Source organism: Aquarana catesbeiana, linkage group LG05, assembly GCF_042186555.1.
Source record: "Aquarana catesbeiana isolate 2022-GZ linkage group LG05, ASM4218655v1, whole genome shotgun sequence".
Classification (NCBI taxonomy): domain Eukaryota; kingdom Metazoa; phylum Chordata; class Amphibia; order Anura; family Ranidae; genus Aquarana; species Aquarana catesbeiana.
The window spans coordinates 260,027,553-260,043,767 of NC_133328.1; the positions used below are offsets into that span (position 1 = coordinate 260,027,553).

Sequence of the window (16,215 nt, forward strand, 5' to 3'; positions counted from 1 at the left end):
ACAGTTTGGAGAAGTAGAAGGATGCATCTTGGCTTCTCTAGTGGGTACCAAGTACCAACGTAGGAGCATTTTGTAATTAGCCTCAATCAGAGTAGTATTAATGGAAATTTTGGATAACTGATAAGCAAGATCTTGCCATTCTGTGAGGTCAAAAGTTATATTCAAATCTTTTTCCCATTGGACCATATAAGTCAATTTTGAATCTGGTTCAGTGAGGGAGGTATAAATCGCAGAAATCCGACCCCTCTGAAAGCCCCTAGCCTGACAAGTTACTTCAAATGTTGTAAGCGTAAGGGGGCCCACTACTTGGTGAAGTTTAGATCTGGCAAACGATGCAATTTGATTATACCGAAATATTTCACTAGGGGGCATTTGAAACTCATCTTTGAAGTATTGTATCGTGTGCAATCGATTCCCATTCAGAAAGTCTCCAATTCTCAGTAACCCTTTATTGAGCCACCACTGAAACACCTGTGGGGTCAAACCAGGTGGGAATTCCAGATTACAAAAGATAGGAGCAAGTGGTGTATGGGGGGACGACAGGGGATTGCGGTTGCGTGACCTATTCCATATTGTTAGGGAATATGATAGAGTGGGGCACAGTATAGGAGGGCGTCGATGGCTGGGAAGCCACATTAGTGATCCTATGGCCAATGGATGATATACACAGTATTTTATATAAGTGTGTATTAATGGAATTCTTGTTTTTCATTATACTTTTTGACAGCACGTACCTGGAGAAGAAACAGGAAAAAGAAGTAAAAAAAATGTGTGAATCTAATTTAAATCATAGCACTGTTCTGGAAGACTCTTCATTGAAAGTTAGCACTAGAAACGAAAAGACAAGAAAATGGGGACTATTTGTCACTGGTGTTGTTGGAGGGACACTAATGACATTATATGCAATTGCCACTCCATTTTTAGCCCCAGCATTCAGAAAAATCTGTCTACCGTATGTTCCTGCAACAAACAAACAGATAAGGAATGTACTGAAAATGCTTCAGCTTAGGAGTGGACATCTGGTTGATATCGGAAGTGGTGATGGACGCATTGTAAGTTGCAGGCAATTGTTATTGCTGCTTTATTTGTTTCTTTACTATTAGCAGGAGCATATGTTTGCACATGTTTTTTTTTTTAAATGTACAAACTTATTAACAAAATTATAAAACATGTACTATTTTAGATAACAAATGATGTTTATAGTAAATATTACTCATATTTTTTTCTCATTTCTGTTTTCTATTGTAATGCACATAACGCATGAATGCTTGTGTCAATTAAAGTGGAAGTCCATGCTAAAACTAAAATCCCTACATCTATAGACACCAACGATCTAACATTAACCTATCTAACCCTATAAAGAAAAAATCAGTATACATACCTTTTTGGAAGCCGCTCTGACCCGATCCGACCAGATCCCCCACTGAGCTGTCAGCCGCGGCATCGCTGTGGAGGTGGGTGCAAAGGTCATAGACGACAACGGAAGCCCCATAGTAAATCTATGGGTGACGTCATGTCACATTCATTTCACAGCCGTTGTCGGCCGTGTCTTCTTCCGAGCTTCCACCGTTGGAGATCGGCTCGGATCGGGTCAGATCGGCTTCCAAAAAGGTATGTATACTGATTTTTTTCTTTACAGGGCTAGATAGGTTAGTGTTAGATCTTTGGTGTCTATAGATGTAGGGATTTTAGTTTTAGCATGGACTTCCACTTTAATAAACCAACTTGTGTCAACAGAAATCATTTTAATGACATATAAATATAGTGATTGGGGCCACCGGCCGTACCGAGCCGCAGCAAGAATCTCTGATTCCCACCACTACAATTTGCACCAGCAGCCCTAATCACCGATGTAAATGTAGCCTGGCGCTACATTCACATGGACACCTAAATGATTGAGTTTAGTTGCGTTTAGAAGACTTTTCTAAAAGCTGCTGGACTCACACAATACAAAAGTAGTCATGTTATTCATACATAACGATTAGCAACATTTAGAGACAGAAACAGACAGCTTATCTACATTTGGCAAAAGAATGAAAGTGCTGCATCCAGTGTCGACTATATGCAGTGCGTTTAGCAGCAGAAAATGACTCGTAGGGTGGTTCTACACAACAAAATAATTTTTTATAAAAATACTATAACTAAACAAATCATAATCAGAAAAAAGGCAAACAGTGAAAGCTGTCATGTTCATTAACATTAGCACTCAGTTGAGAAATTATGTTGGTGGCCAGTGAAATGTTGTCTTACATTGGTGGCCAGTGAAGAGGGGCTTTCTTGGATTGGTGGTCTGTGGGAGAAGGACCCCCTTAAATTGGATGCCATTGGAAGAATGGTCCGCTTAAGAGGTTGTCAGTGGGAGAAGGGCCATTACACTGCTGGTCATTATGAAGTATGATATATAAAATGATTATTGGCGTTAATGGCTACTTAAATGAGAGCCAGAATTTGCAGATAGCTCAAGCAACCCCTAGCAACCTCTGAAGGAACCCTAGGGTTCCATGGATCCCTGGTTGATAAAGGCTTCAAATAGAACATCTGTCACAACTTTGAAGGGAAATTAAATTTAAAAGAGCTTATAAAATTATATTCCTGGGTGGCTCAACTCCAACGTAAAAATGTATATAAAAGCAAAGGAAAAGGCCTTCTAAAAATACAAAGCTGACGGGTCATTGTCAGCAATCCAACTTTACAAAGAATGCAATAAGAAATGTAAGGGTGCAATCAAGGCAGCAAAGATAGAACTCAATGGCACATAGCGGAGGAGAGTAAAAAAATACGAAGACATTCTTTAAATATATAGATAATAAGAAAGGGAGGCCAGAACATATTGGCTCCATAAAAGATGATGAAGGGAATCTGGATACAAAAGACAGAGTGATGACGAAGATTTTGAATATATTTTTCTCCTCAGGCTTCACAAGGGAAACTGGGGTTTCTGTAACCAAGATGGTAATGTTAATCTTCATAACACGTCACAGGAAGCACCCTCATGGGTAACAGAGGACAGAATTAGAAATAGACTTGAAAAACGTAACATAAATAAGTCACCGGGACAAGGTGGTTTGCACCCAAGAGTGCTTAAGGAACTCAGTCAAGTGATAGCCAGACCAATGTACCTAATTTTTATGGACAGTTTGCTGACTGGAATGGTACCAGCTGATTGGAGAAAAGTCATTGTAGCACCAATATTAAAAAAAAGGCAGAGATATAGCTCTGGGAACTACAGGCCAATTAGCCTAACATCAATAGTCTTCAAGCTATTGGAGGGGATGATAAGGAACTATATACAAGATTTCACTAATGAAAACGGTATCATTAGTAGTGATCAGCATGGATTCATGAATAATAGTTCTTGCCAGACCAATCTATTAACCTTCTATGAAGAAGTGAGCTGCCATCCAGATAAAGGAAGGGCTGTGGATGTGGTGTATCTGGATTTTTTTAACCACTTCCCTACCCACATATAGTCATATGACGTCCTGGGATGGGATCTCCCATCCTGGGTGGACGTCATATGACGTCCTGGGATTCCCGGCCGTCTAGGGGGCGCGCGCGCCTGCCACGTTGCTCGGGACCCGGTGCATGTGCCCGGCAGCCGCGATGTCCGCCGGGCACACGCGATTGCCTGTTAACCGGGCCGGACCGTGGATCTGTGTGTGTAAACACACAGATCCACAGCCTGTCAGGTGAGAGGAGAGCGATCTGTGTTCCCAGAACGGAGGAACACTGATCGGTCTCCTCCCCTTGTACGTTCCCTCCCCCTACAGTTAGAAGCATTCCCTAGGAAACATATTAACCCCTCCCTGCCCCCTAGTGGTTAACCCCTTCACTGCCTGTCACATTTACACAGTAATCAATGCAATTTTATAGCATTGATCGCTGTATAAATGTGAATGGTCCCAAAAATGTGTCAAAAGTGTCCGACGTGTCCGCCATAATGTCGCAGTCACTAAAAAAATTGTGATCGCCGCTAAAAAAATTAATAAATTTTTTTTTTTTTAAAATGCCATAAATCTATCCCGTATTTTGTAGATGCTATAACTTTTGCGCAAACCAATCAATATACGCTTATTGCGATTTTTTTTTACCAAAAATATGTAGAAGAATACGTATCGGCCGAAACTGAGGAAAACATTTGTTTTTAAAAAAAAAAAATTGGATATTTATTATAGCAAAAAGTAAAAAATATTGTGTTTTTTTCAAAATTGTCGCTCTTCTTTTGTTTATAGCGCAAAAAATAAAAACCGCCAAAAGAAAGCTCTATTTGTGGGGAAAAAAGGACGTCAATTTTTTTTGGGTACAATGTTGCACGACCGCGCAATTGTCGTTTAAAGTGCGACAGCGCTGAAAACTAAAAATTGGCCAGGGAAGGAAGGGGGTGAAGATGCCCTGTATTGAACCGGTTAAAGGCATTCAATACAGTTCCCCACAAATGTTGACTGTACAGTACTGTCTGTTGGCATGGACCATAGGGTGAGTACATGGATTGAAAACTGGCTACAGGGGAGAGTCCAAAGGGTGGTGATAAAAGGGGAGTACTCGGAATGGTCTGGTGTGGAAAGTGGGGCCCCCAGGGTTCTATCCTGGGACCAATCTGTTGTAATATGTTGGTCGATTTATGTAGGATATTATATTATTATATGTGTACACATACAGTACAATATTGACATATTGACCAGGCCAGAATTCAGTTGATAATGGTTGAGTTGCCAACTCAATTTTAACATATCAAAGGGACAGCTGATGACCCTTTGATGTGTTAATCTTACTCAAGTCTACCTTGGTATGTGTGGTATGGCCTGTTAACCTAATTGAACATTTCAAAGGGTACATTGTTTACATACATAAAGATGATAAAGAACCATAGAAGAAGTATTTATTGATGGTAATTAGACTTGATGGGGTATTCATGGAAATGGTGGCTTTTCACTTTGATTAACAATAAGATCAAAGAGTATTTTGGGTTGACCTAGCAGAAATCCCCCCCCCCCTTAGTTTACTAGTATTTCAGGGGGACAATTCAAGCTGGCAATCAGTCTTTTCATTCTCCATGAAGATGATGGCCACAGGTCTAGATATAGTCTAGGACAAATGGGACTCTGAAAGCTACTGTTCGTTGTCATATTTACTCTGTTGGATTTTGTCATCTGTTGCAAGTATCTTATGGACTTTGTTCTGTCTGAAGTTTCAATAAAGTGCATCTCTCTGGAAGAATCAGGTTGCTGCTGGAAATTACTCACATTATAATAATAACTAAATAATCATCTACTACACACAACTACATCACTACACAATCCTTTTTAATTTATTCATAAACGATCTGGAGGATGGGATAAACAGCTCAATCTCAGTATTTGCAGACCATACAAAGTTATGCAGGGCAATAACTTCTACGCAGGATGTGGAAACCTTGCAAGAGGATCTAAACAAATTAATAGGGTGGGCAACTACATGGAAAATGAGGTTTAATGTTGAAAAATGTAAAGTAATCCATTTGGGTGCCAAAAATATGAATGCAATTTACTTGCTAGGGGGAGAACCTCTGGGGAAATCTAGGATAGAAAAGGACCTGGGGGTCCTATTAGATGACAGGTTCAGCAATGGCATGCAATGCCAAGCTGCTGCAAGCAAACCCAACAGATTATTGGCATGCATTAAAAAGGGGATTCACCCTACAGATAAGACAATAATTCTGCCACTCTACAAGACTCTGGTCTGGCCGCATCTGGAGTATGCCGTCCAGTTTTGGGCACCAGTCCTCAGGAGGGATGTGCTGGATCTGGAGAGAGTCCAGAGAAGGGAAAAGCTAATTAAGGGACAGGAGTATCTCAGCTATGGGGAAAGACTACAAGCATTGAACTTATTCTCTCTGGAGAGAAGACGCTTGAGAGGGGGTATGATATCAATGTACAAATACCGTACTGGTGACCCTAGCATAAGGAAAAAACTTTTCAGTGAAAGGAAATTTAAAAAGGCACGTGGCCATTCACTGAAATTGGAAAAGAAGCGGTTTAACCTTTAACTGTGTAGAGGGTTTTATACTGTAAGAGCGGAAAGGATGTGGAATTCTCTTCCACAAGCAGTGGTATCAGTGGGGAGCATCGATAATTTAAAAAACTTTTAGATGGGTACGATAATGACCACAACATACAGGGGTATACAATGTACTACTGACACAAACACATACAAACACACACACACAGGTTTAACTGGATGGACTTGTGTCTTTTTTCAACCTCACCAATTATGTAACTATGATTTACTGGATTGGGAATAGGTGAGTATAATGCCGCGTACACATGATCGCACATTCCGACAACAAAATCCATGTTTTTTTTCCGACAGGTGTTGGCTCAAACTTGTCTTGCATACACACGGTCACACAAATCTTGTTGGAAATCAGGAACCTCAAGAACACGGTGACGTACAACACGTACGACGGCACTAGAAAAGGGAAGTTCAATAGCCAGTGCGCCACCCTTTGGGCTCCTTCTGCTTATCTCATGTTAATAGAAGTTTGGTGAGAGAAGCTTCACACTTTTCAGACTTTTCAGATCGTTACTGTCTTCAGTTTGTGCTTGTGGGTTCGTATCAGGTTTTTGAGTGCGTATTTTATAGTACGTATTTGATTTTCAGTGTGTATTTGTTCAATCGTTTCTGATTTTCAGCTGGAGCAACCAATTCTTCGTCCATGAACTCCTCCTCGTTTCTGATTTTCAGCTCGCTCTTCTCAGGCCTTTCTGTTTTTCAGTGCTTTCTGTTAGTTCCTTCTGACCAACCGACCGTTTTGAAGCCATGTTGCGGTTATGTAGTCGTCGTAGAGTTCGTGCTGTGCAGGGGCTTGGTGTTGGGGTTCTTACTTTGACCCAAGCCCAGTCCGGGGAGGAGTTCATGGACGAAGAATTGGTTGCTCCAGCGTGACCAATTCTCTCATATGCCTTTGTTGCGGGAGATCCGTGAGAATAATCCTGATGATTTCAGGAATTATCTCCGGATGACAGACGCTGTTTTTCACCATTAGTTGGCTTTGCTGTCCCCTTATATTACAAAGCAGGACACTTGCATGCAGCAAGCCATCACTCCTGAGCAGAGGCTAGTTGCCACGTTGCGGTACTTGGCGACGGGGAGGAGTCTGCAGGACGTTAAGTTTCTCGACAGGCATTTCCCCCCAGGCCTGGGGATTATTATTCCAGAGACCTGTTCTGCCATCATTCAGGTCCTGCAGAAGGACTATATTAGGGTAAGTTTTATCCTTTAACATCACATTCTGTGTATTTAATGTTTGCTAATGTATTGTATTTATTTCATCATTCCCTAATTACCATGATTGTAATATGCTGTGAATGTCCTCTTTATCCTTATGCATGCTGGAAGTTTTTAAACTTCCTTTTTTGTCCTTCATGCATATTTGCCTTCACTAACCTCCCCAGCATGCAATCCTGGGCCCATGCACACCTAGCCTAGTCACTTAACAATGTATTTTGTCTGCTCCATAGTAGTGCTTTACCCTAAACACCCCCTATAATGAGTTTAAATGTTATTTGTGTCTTTAAATTAATGCAGAGTGCCAGAGGCTTTTTTTGGGGTCCCAAAATCATTTGGAACCCTCCCTCCCCCCAACCGCTAAGTCAACCGATACCAATCCTCTATCTGCTGACTTTGCCAAACCCATACACCATATACCTACCTCTTTTGTGGTCATATTTATGGATGAATTCACCAAAGCATGGTAGTGTTTAAAGTTTTGTTCTCCTATTATCTTGATAGGTAATTGCAGAATGTAAAAAAGTGCTTCAATTTGTACAGTGTGTATTTATATTTTTTGTTTATGACACTTATTAACCTGTCCAGTGGGCTGCCAATAGTGTAAGTAAGGAGGGGCTGGCCAAAGTAACACACATTATTTATGTATTCAGCCCTCAATTAAGTAGAGAGGGTTACCTGTCCAAAACATACCCCCACCTAAAATTTTTACAATGGGCCATCAGATAGGGTGAGGAATCTGATAAGTGGACCTTATATTTTTCTCTTTAAATACTCCTTCAAATAAATGTTATACTTATGTTGGCCAAGAATGTTTGTGTCTAATCTGCTTGCAATGTTATGTGCAAAAGTACTAATTTTTTTTTTCTTGTTTCACTCCACAGTTTCCTTCAACGCCACAGGAATGGCAGACTGTGGCTTCCCAATTTGCCCAGCAGTGGGACTTTACCAACTGTGGAGGGGCAATAGATGGGAAACACATCCACATCATCCCACCCCCCAACTCAGGGTCATACTATTATAGTTACAAAGTGTTTAATAGTATTTCACTGTTGGCGGTGGTGTCGGCGACTTACGAGTTTCTGTATGTGGACGTGGGGAAAAATGGGCGGATGTTGGATGGTGGAGTCATCGCCCACACAGAGTTTTACAGACAGCTCCAGAATGGCAGGTTGGGCTTGCCACCTCCAGAAGACAATGTGGCGGGACTCCCATTCGTCTTCATCGCGGATGAAGTTTTTGTGCTGGGGGACCATCTTCTGCGGCCATTCCCGATGAGGACCCTCACCCCGGACCAGAGGGTTTTTAATTACTGGCTGGCCAGAGCCAGAAGAGTGGTTGAAAATGCCTTTGGAATAATGGCCAGCCGGTTCCGCCTATTCCTCACTCCTATTAATATGGCAGAATATAAACTCAACCACATAATTCTTGCATGCGCATTTTACATAACTTTTTGCGCAAAAATGCAGCAAACTATGTGGCCTCAGTTGGGACTGAGGCCAGCTTATTACCGGATACAACAACTCTGATGGCTCTTGAACCTGGCCGTCCTGGCTTGCCCCCCCAAGCGCCTGCGAAGTTCGCCAAAGGTATCTAGAGTACTTTTCGGGTAGGGGGGCCATTGATATGCCAGAGAATATTCAAAAATTAAAAAAAAAATTATTTTTGGAGAAACTGACATCATATTTCCTTTGATTTACTGCTTGTGTTTCTTTTAGCTGTCTCCTAGGTTCTCTAATGTGCTTTTTTCCAGCCATTTTCTTCAACAGTGCAAACGTAATTTATTTGATACATGAGGTGACAATCTTTTCAGCAAACTATTATGTTGTGGGTCTGCTACACACACACACACACACCTTGTTTTTGTTGTTAATGTATATAATGCATTACTGATACAAAATATTCATCATTTTCAGCACTATGAATGAATTTTTGGGAGTCATGAAAATGATGTGATTGTGGCAAATTATAAAGCACTGTGGGAGTTATTTACTAAAGGAAAATCCACTTTGCACTCCAAGTGCACTGCAAAAGTGCACTTGAAACTGCACTGAAAGTGCACTTGTAGTGCAAAGTGGATTTGCATTTAGTACATAACCCCCATTTCAGTGTAAACACCAACTTAGTACAAAAAATATTGAGCCTTGAAAGAAGAAGCCACACATTGTTGAGTAGAAAACGTTTTACTCTGTGCACATTCACATGTGCGTTAGAAAAGGGCTTTTGAACAAACCAACATATTTTAGTAATAACATTTTTGTTTTTGACAGTACAACTATCCTTTTTTGTGGTAAACAGGCATGTTTAAAACCATAAAACAATACACAACTCAGGAACTTACAAAGTTCAACTTTGACAAAGTGAAGGCAATATCAGACATTAGTATGTCCAAACTGTGTTAATATTGCCTTCATTACACCCCTGTGAAGGCCAAATTTTGAAGATGCACACAAATTGAGGTCAACATGGGGATTTCCCTCCTGATCCCATGCCTAATGTCAACATGTGCTAGTTCCCATCATGGGGGATCAATGGACGTGTTTCGGGGGTGCAACCCCTTCCTCTCATCTACATTAGTTGCGAGGAAGGGGTTAAACCCCAAAACGCATACATTGATATCCCGTGATGGCAGATAGCACATGTTGACACACTGTGTATCTTCAAAATTTGACTTTCTATAAAAAATTTAAAATGTGTGAAAATAATCAAAATAGAAGCAAACTAGAAGACTTTTGGGGTGTTTTAGATTCTGTCTAAAACATCAATGATGTTTTTGAGTCTTTTTTCCACATCATTGATGTCTTCCTTGATCTTCTGTAAATCACGATTGCATACCATGATCTCCCCGATGAGGACGTGTGCACTTGCACTTGTGAAATGAGATTCTTCTTCCACAACATCCACATCACCTAAAATAAAAAACACACCATGTATTATAAATATGCAGGCATCCATCTATTACCTGAAGCTGTGGTCTCAGACACTCACCTGTTGTGGTCACTATTTCGCCCACTTCATAAACCTCTCCTTCTTCCACATCTTCTGGTTGTGGTGTGGGGATTTCCTTTTCTTTAGGAGGTGGGGGGTCCCCGGTGTCCTCTGATTTTCCGAGTGTTTTCTCCCCTATGTGAATTAAAAAAAGGTATACTTAGCAAACATATTTGATGCGAGAAATAGTAATATGAAACATTGCTTGGAAGTGTTGTACAATTGTCTTTTTTGGCAGAGTTCCAAGCTGAAGACATTATTTTTTTCCCTTTATAAAGCTGGAATACTTACCTTTTTTGTACAATTTTCACACATGGAGACACCCCTAGTATCCCCTGGAGCACCTGTGTGGGACACCCTAAAGAGGGTGTTCTGGTGTCCCACACTAGTGCTCCTGCATCCAGATGTGTAAACAGCTGCTGAGTGTCCTCTCCTTACACTGAATCAAGTTTGCATTTCATTCTAATTACAAACCCATCTAGACAACAAACTTCGTTTAATAGAAATAGGCCTGAACAAATGTAGTTAACCTGCATCTGACAAAATCATTGTATTAGTGGGCGAACGAACGATGTTTACTACGAATGATTACTGTGCCCATGAACCTGAAACTTGCCATTTTAAACTGTACAACAGTAAAGAAAAGCGCATGGAGCAGCATGAACATAATAATAATAATAGGAACACAAGACAACTACTTACTTTTTTGAAGAACTCTCTTGATCTGTCTGTACTGATCCTGCTCCCTCAATTTGAGGTCTGACCGTTTCCTCAGTTGATCCTTGGATCGTCGTACCCCAAAATACTTCTGCAGACTTTTCACAACTTTAGTAATGATCTTGGCCTTTCTCACATTTGGGTTTGGGTAAGGTCCATGCTTCCCGTCATAGTCGGCCCTCTTCAAGATGTCCACCATCTCCACCATCTCTATAAAGGACATACTCGAGGCCTTAAATCTCCTCCGGGATCGGGACGTTCGTGGCTCCGGCCTTTCGTCGTTGCTGCTGCTGTCTGTATGCACTTGCTTTTTCTCCGCCATGTGCTCTCCTACTGCGCCGAAAGACAAGGGGTGGGGAATAGACTAGAAAAAACGTCAGGGGCAGGCGGAGTTTCATACATGTGCACTGTATATAAAGCGTAACACGCGTGCATCGTACGTACGACCTGTGAGCAGAGGAAGCGCTGATCCTTAGAACAAAGGTACAATTTTAACCTATATTGGGACAAGATTAGGAGAGTTTAGCCTGACATTAGGGTTTCTCTTGTGTTGTGTCTTGTAGAGAAAATGGATGGCTTCAATGATCACAACTTCCTCCCCCTATTCATAAACAAGTACAGGGAGCTGCCCTGTCTGTGGCAGGTGAAACATCCACATTATAATCATAAACAAAAGAGGCAGGCAGCGCTGGAGAAACTGCTGGAGTTTGTGAAGCCGCAGATCCCCACGGCAACCATCGCCTATTTGAAGGCAAAAATTGGTGCACTAGGAGCACTAAGGTCCAGGATTCCACGAGATCAGAAGCAGCAGCAGATGCCATTTATGTCCCCAGGCTGTGGTACTATGACAGACTGCGTTTTCTGTCAGACCAGACTGAAGACCGGCAATCACTCTTAACCCTTCCTTCCATGGTTCCTTCCACCCCAGCTTTGGCTTCCGACATCCAACCTGGGCCTTCCAGCCAGGAAGAAGTGGAGGAGCCCAGCTTGAGCCAGGTATAGCATTGTTTTACATAGTTCTTGTCGTAAAATTAATGATGTTAACTAGATGTTATTATTAATCACTAATTGCTGAATTAATAAAGTGTTTTACATATCAATAGACAGTAGTGACCAAAAAATGTTTGGGTCCAGAATGAAAAATGCTGGGGTCAGAATGATAGTCTTTTCTATTTGTTAACATTCGATTTGCAACAGTCATGAGCTGAAAATTGTGTGTGATTGATGAATAAAAAACTAAAACTATGTCCCTTTTTCATACACAGGATAGCCTCAGCCAGGAGGAAGGCGTGGAATGTGGCAGCCAGGAGGAGGCTGTGGAATGTGGCAGCCAGGAGGTGGCGGGGGTAAGTGGCAGCCAGGAGGTGGCCCGGCCCAGTAGCCTGGCCGAACCCCAGGTTCCTCTCCTCCACCTTCTAACCAAAAGACCAAGGAAGGGGAGTAATGTGGAGGGGGCAGCGCTTGGGCTGATTCTGGAGGCTAATGCTGCCCTCAGAACCACCCCCACTCTTCAAGAGGCCTTTGCCTCCATGGCTGCATGCAAAATGCAGGAAATGGAGGCAGGCCAATGACTCATCTGTGAGGAAATAACTTACCTGTCCCTAAATAAGGGGTTGAGCGGCCAACTCACAACCAAAACCCACCTGTGTGAGTTGGACCATCCTCCTCCTCCTCCTCCCCCACCTCCTGCCACAACTCCAAAAACACAGCCTGGAAGGAAGAGTGGAAGGAAGACAAGAATGTGATGGCCTGGGTTCAGTCTGGTCTGACAAAAGACACAGGCTGTTGTATGACCACAGCCTGTGGACATACAGTGGGGACGGAAAGTATTCAGACCCCCTTAAATTTTTCACTCTTTTGTTATATTGCAGCCATTTGCTAAAATCATTTAAGTTCATTTTTTTTCCCTCATTAATGTACACACAGCACCCCATATTGACAGAAAAATACAGAATTGTTGACATTTTTGCAGATTTATTAAAAAAGAAAAACTGAAATATCACATGGTCCTAAGTATTCAGACCCTTTGCTCAGTATTTAGTAGAAGCACCCTTTTGAACTAATACAGCCATGAGTCTTTTTGGGAAAGATGCAACAAGTTTTTCACACCTGGATTTGGGGATCCTCTGCCATTCCTCCTTGCAGATCCTGTCCAGTTCTGTCAGGTTGGATGTAAACGTTGGTGGACAGCCATTTTTAGGTCTCTCCAGAGATGCTCAATTGGGTTTAAGTTAGGGCCCTGGCTGGGCCATTCAAGAACAGTCACGGAGTTGTTGTGAAGCCACTCCTTCGTTATTTTAGCTGTGTGCTTAGGGTCTTTGTCTTGTTGGAAGGTAACCCTTCGGCCCAGTCTGAGGTCCTGAGCACTCTGGAGAAGGTTTTCATCCAGGATATCCCTGTACTTGGCCGCATTCATCTTTCCCTCGATTGCAACTGTCCCTGCAGCTGAAAAACACCCCCACAGCATGATGCTGCCACCACCATGCTTCACTGTTGGGACTGTATTGGACAGGTGATGAGCAGTGCCTGGTTTTCTCCACACATACTGCTTAGAATTAAGGCCAAAAAGTTCTATCTTGGTCTCATCAGACCAGAGAATTTTATTTCTCACCATCTAGGAGTCCTTCAGGTGTTTTTTTTAGCAAACTTTATGCGGGCTTTCATGTGTCTTGCACTGAGGAGAGGCTTCCGTTGGGCCACTCTGCCATAAAGCCCCGACTGGTGGAGGGCTGCAGTGATGGTTGACTTTCTACAACTTTCTCCCATCTCCTGACTGCATCTCTGGAGCTCAGCCACAGTGATCTTTGGGTTCTTCTTTACCTCTCTTATCAAGGCTCTTCTCCCCTGATAGCTCAGTTTGGCCGGACGGCCAGCTCTAGGAAGTGTTCTTGTTGTCCCAAACGTCTTCCATTTAAGGATTATGGAGGCCACTGTGCTCTTAGGAACCTTAAGTGCAGCAGACTTTTTTTTGTAACCTTGGCCAGATCTGTGCCTTGCCACAATTCTGTCTCTGAGCTCTTCAGGCAGTTTCTTTGACCTCATTATTATTATACAGGATTTATAGAGCGACAACAGTTTACGCAGCGCTTTACAATATAAAAGGGAGACAATACAGTTATAATACAATAAGATACAGGAGGATTAAGAGGGCCCTGCTCAGAAGAGCTTACAATCTAATAGGGTGGGGCAGGTGGTACAAAAGGTTGTAACTGTGGGGAATGAGCTGATGGAAGTGGTAAAAGATTAGTTAGAGACGTTATAGGCTTTCCTGAAGAGATGAGTTTTCAGGGATCGCCTGAAGGTAGCAAGAGTAGGGGATAGCTGGACAGGTGGAGGTAGTGAGTTCCAGAGTATGGGAGAGGCTCTGAAGAAATCCTGGAGATGAGCATGAGAGGAGATGAGAGAGCTTGAGAGTAGGAGTTCTTGAGAAGAGCGGAGAGGACAATTTGGGTGATATTTGGAGACAAGATTGGTGATGTAGCTCGGGGCAGAGTTGTGAATGGCTTTGTATGTTGTGGTTAGTATTTAAATTGAATTCACTGGGTGATTGGGAGCCAGTGTAGGGATTGGAGGAGAGGGTTGGCAGACACTGAGCGGTTGGTAAGGTGGATAAGTTTGGCAGCAGCATTCATGATAGACTGAAGAGGGGATAGCCTATGGAGAGGCAGGCCAATGAGAAGGGAGTTGCAATAGTCAAGGGGAGAGATAACAAGGGAGTGAATGAGGAGCTTGGTGGTTTAATTTGTTAAAAAGGGGCGAATTTTAGAGATGTTACGGAGGTGAATTCTACAAACTTTTGACAACGATTGGATTTGAGACTGAAATGACAAGTCAGAGTCTAGGATTACACCTAGTACCCTGGAGTGAGGGGAGGGACTGATGGTTGCATTGTTGATTTTGATGGAAACGTTGTGGAGGGGGGCACGGGCAGGGGGGAATATTAATAGCTCAGTTTTAGAGAGATTTAGTTTAAGGAAGTGGTGCAACATCCATGCTGATATGTCAGTAAGTTAGTAATGCGAGAGGAGACTGAAGGAGTGAGGTGAGGAGTGGAAAGATTTGGGTGTCATCAGTGTATAAGTGGTATTGGAAGCTGTGGGTGGTTATGAAGTCACCAAGGGAGTAGGTGTAGATAGAGAAGAGAAGGGGTCCAAGAACAGAGCCTTGGGGGACCCCCACAGAAAGGGGCAATGGAGAGGAGGAGACAGAGTTGTAGGTGACACTGAAGGAGCGCTGTAATAAATAGGCAGAGAACCAGGATAGAGCAGAATCTCGAAGGCCAAGGGAATGTAGTTTATTGAGAAGGAGTGGGTGGTCAACAGTATCAAAGGCCGCAGAGAGGTCAAGTAGTAGGAGTATGGAGTACTGGCTGTTGGTTTTAGCAGTTAGTAAATCGTTAGTGAGTTTTAGTATGGGAGTTTCTGTGGAGTGCTGTGAGTGAAAGCCAGACTGTAAAGGGTCAAGAAGGTTATTTTCACTGAGGTAGGAGCTAAGACGGTTGTAGACTAAGCGTTCTAGAAGTTTAGAGGTGAATGGGAGCAATGAGATGGGTCTTAAGTTGTTCAGGTTGATAGGGTCCAGTGAGGGCTTTTTTTTTTTTTTCCAGCAGTTTTTATTGAAAAGAATGATGCAGGTTACAAAGAGTAATACAACATAACATGTAGCCATGTGGCTATGTAATAAAGCAATACAGGGCTTTTTTTCTCAGAGAAAGGGTGCAGGAACTCACCCTCTGTCCAATTCTCCGCCCCAACCATGCCCAAACTCCGCCCTAACCGCACCCAAACCCCACCCCCAGCCACACCATCCTTAGAGGAGAGAATTACAGCGGCGCCAAAAAATTGTAATGAGTTAAGGCTTAGAACTGTGTATCACATAAGGCAAATTCTCCAAAATCCCCCCCAGCTCTCTTCATTACAAATCCCCTCCTAGCTCTCCTCTCATCACAAATCCTCCTAGCTCCCCTCTCATCACAAATCCCCCCAGCTCTCCTCTCATTACAAATCCTCCCAGCTTCCCTCTCATCACAAATCCCCCCAGCTCTCCTCTCATCACAAATCCCCTCCTAGCTCTCCTCTCATCACAAATCCCCTCCTAGCTCTCCTCTCATCAAAAATCCCCTCCCAGCTCTCATCACAAATCCCCTCCCAGCTCTCCTCTCATCACAAATCCCCTCCTAGCTCTCCTCTCATCACAAATCCCCTCCTAGCTCTCCTCATCACAAATCCCCTCCTAGCTCTCCTC

At 42.7% G+C, this 16,215-nt stretch overlaps 1 protein-coding gene across 6 annotated transcripts in view; it reads left to right on the plus strand.

Moving 5' to 3' along the window:
- Positions 1 to 16,215, plus strand: part of ATPSCKMT (ATP synthase c subunit lysine N-methyltransferase) — a 341,459-nt gene that overhangs the window by 164,344 nt on the left and 160,900 nt on the right. For all 6 annotated transcript variants that reach the window (XM_073630732.1, XM_073630734.1, XM_073630733.1 and 3 more), the window contains one exon: positions 728 to 1,052. In XM_073630732.1, the coding sequence (XP_073486833.1) occupies positions 768 to 1,052 (285 nt within the window). In that variant the 5' untranslated portion in view covers positions 728 to 767. The remainder of the gene's footprint in view (positions 1 to 727; positions 1,053 to 16,215) is intronic.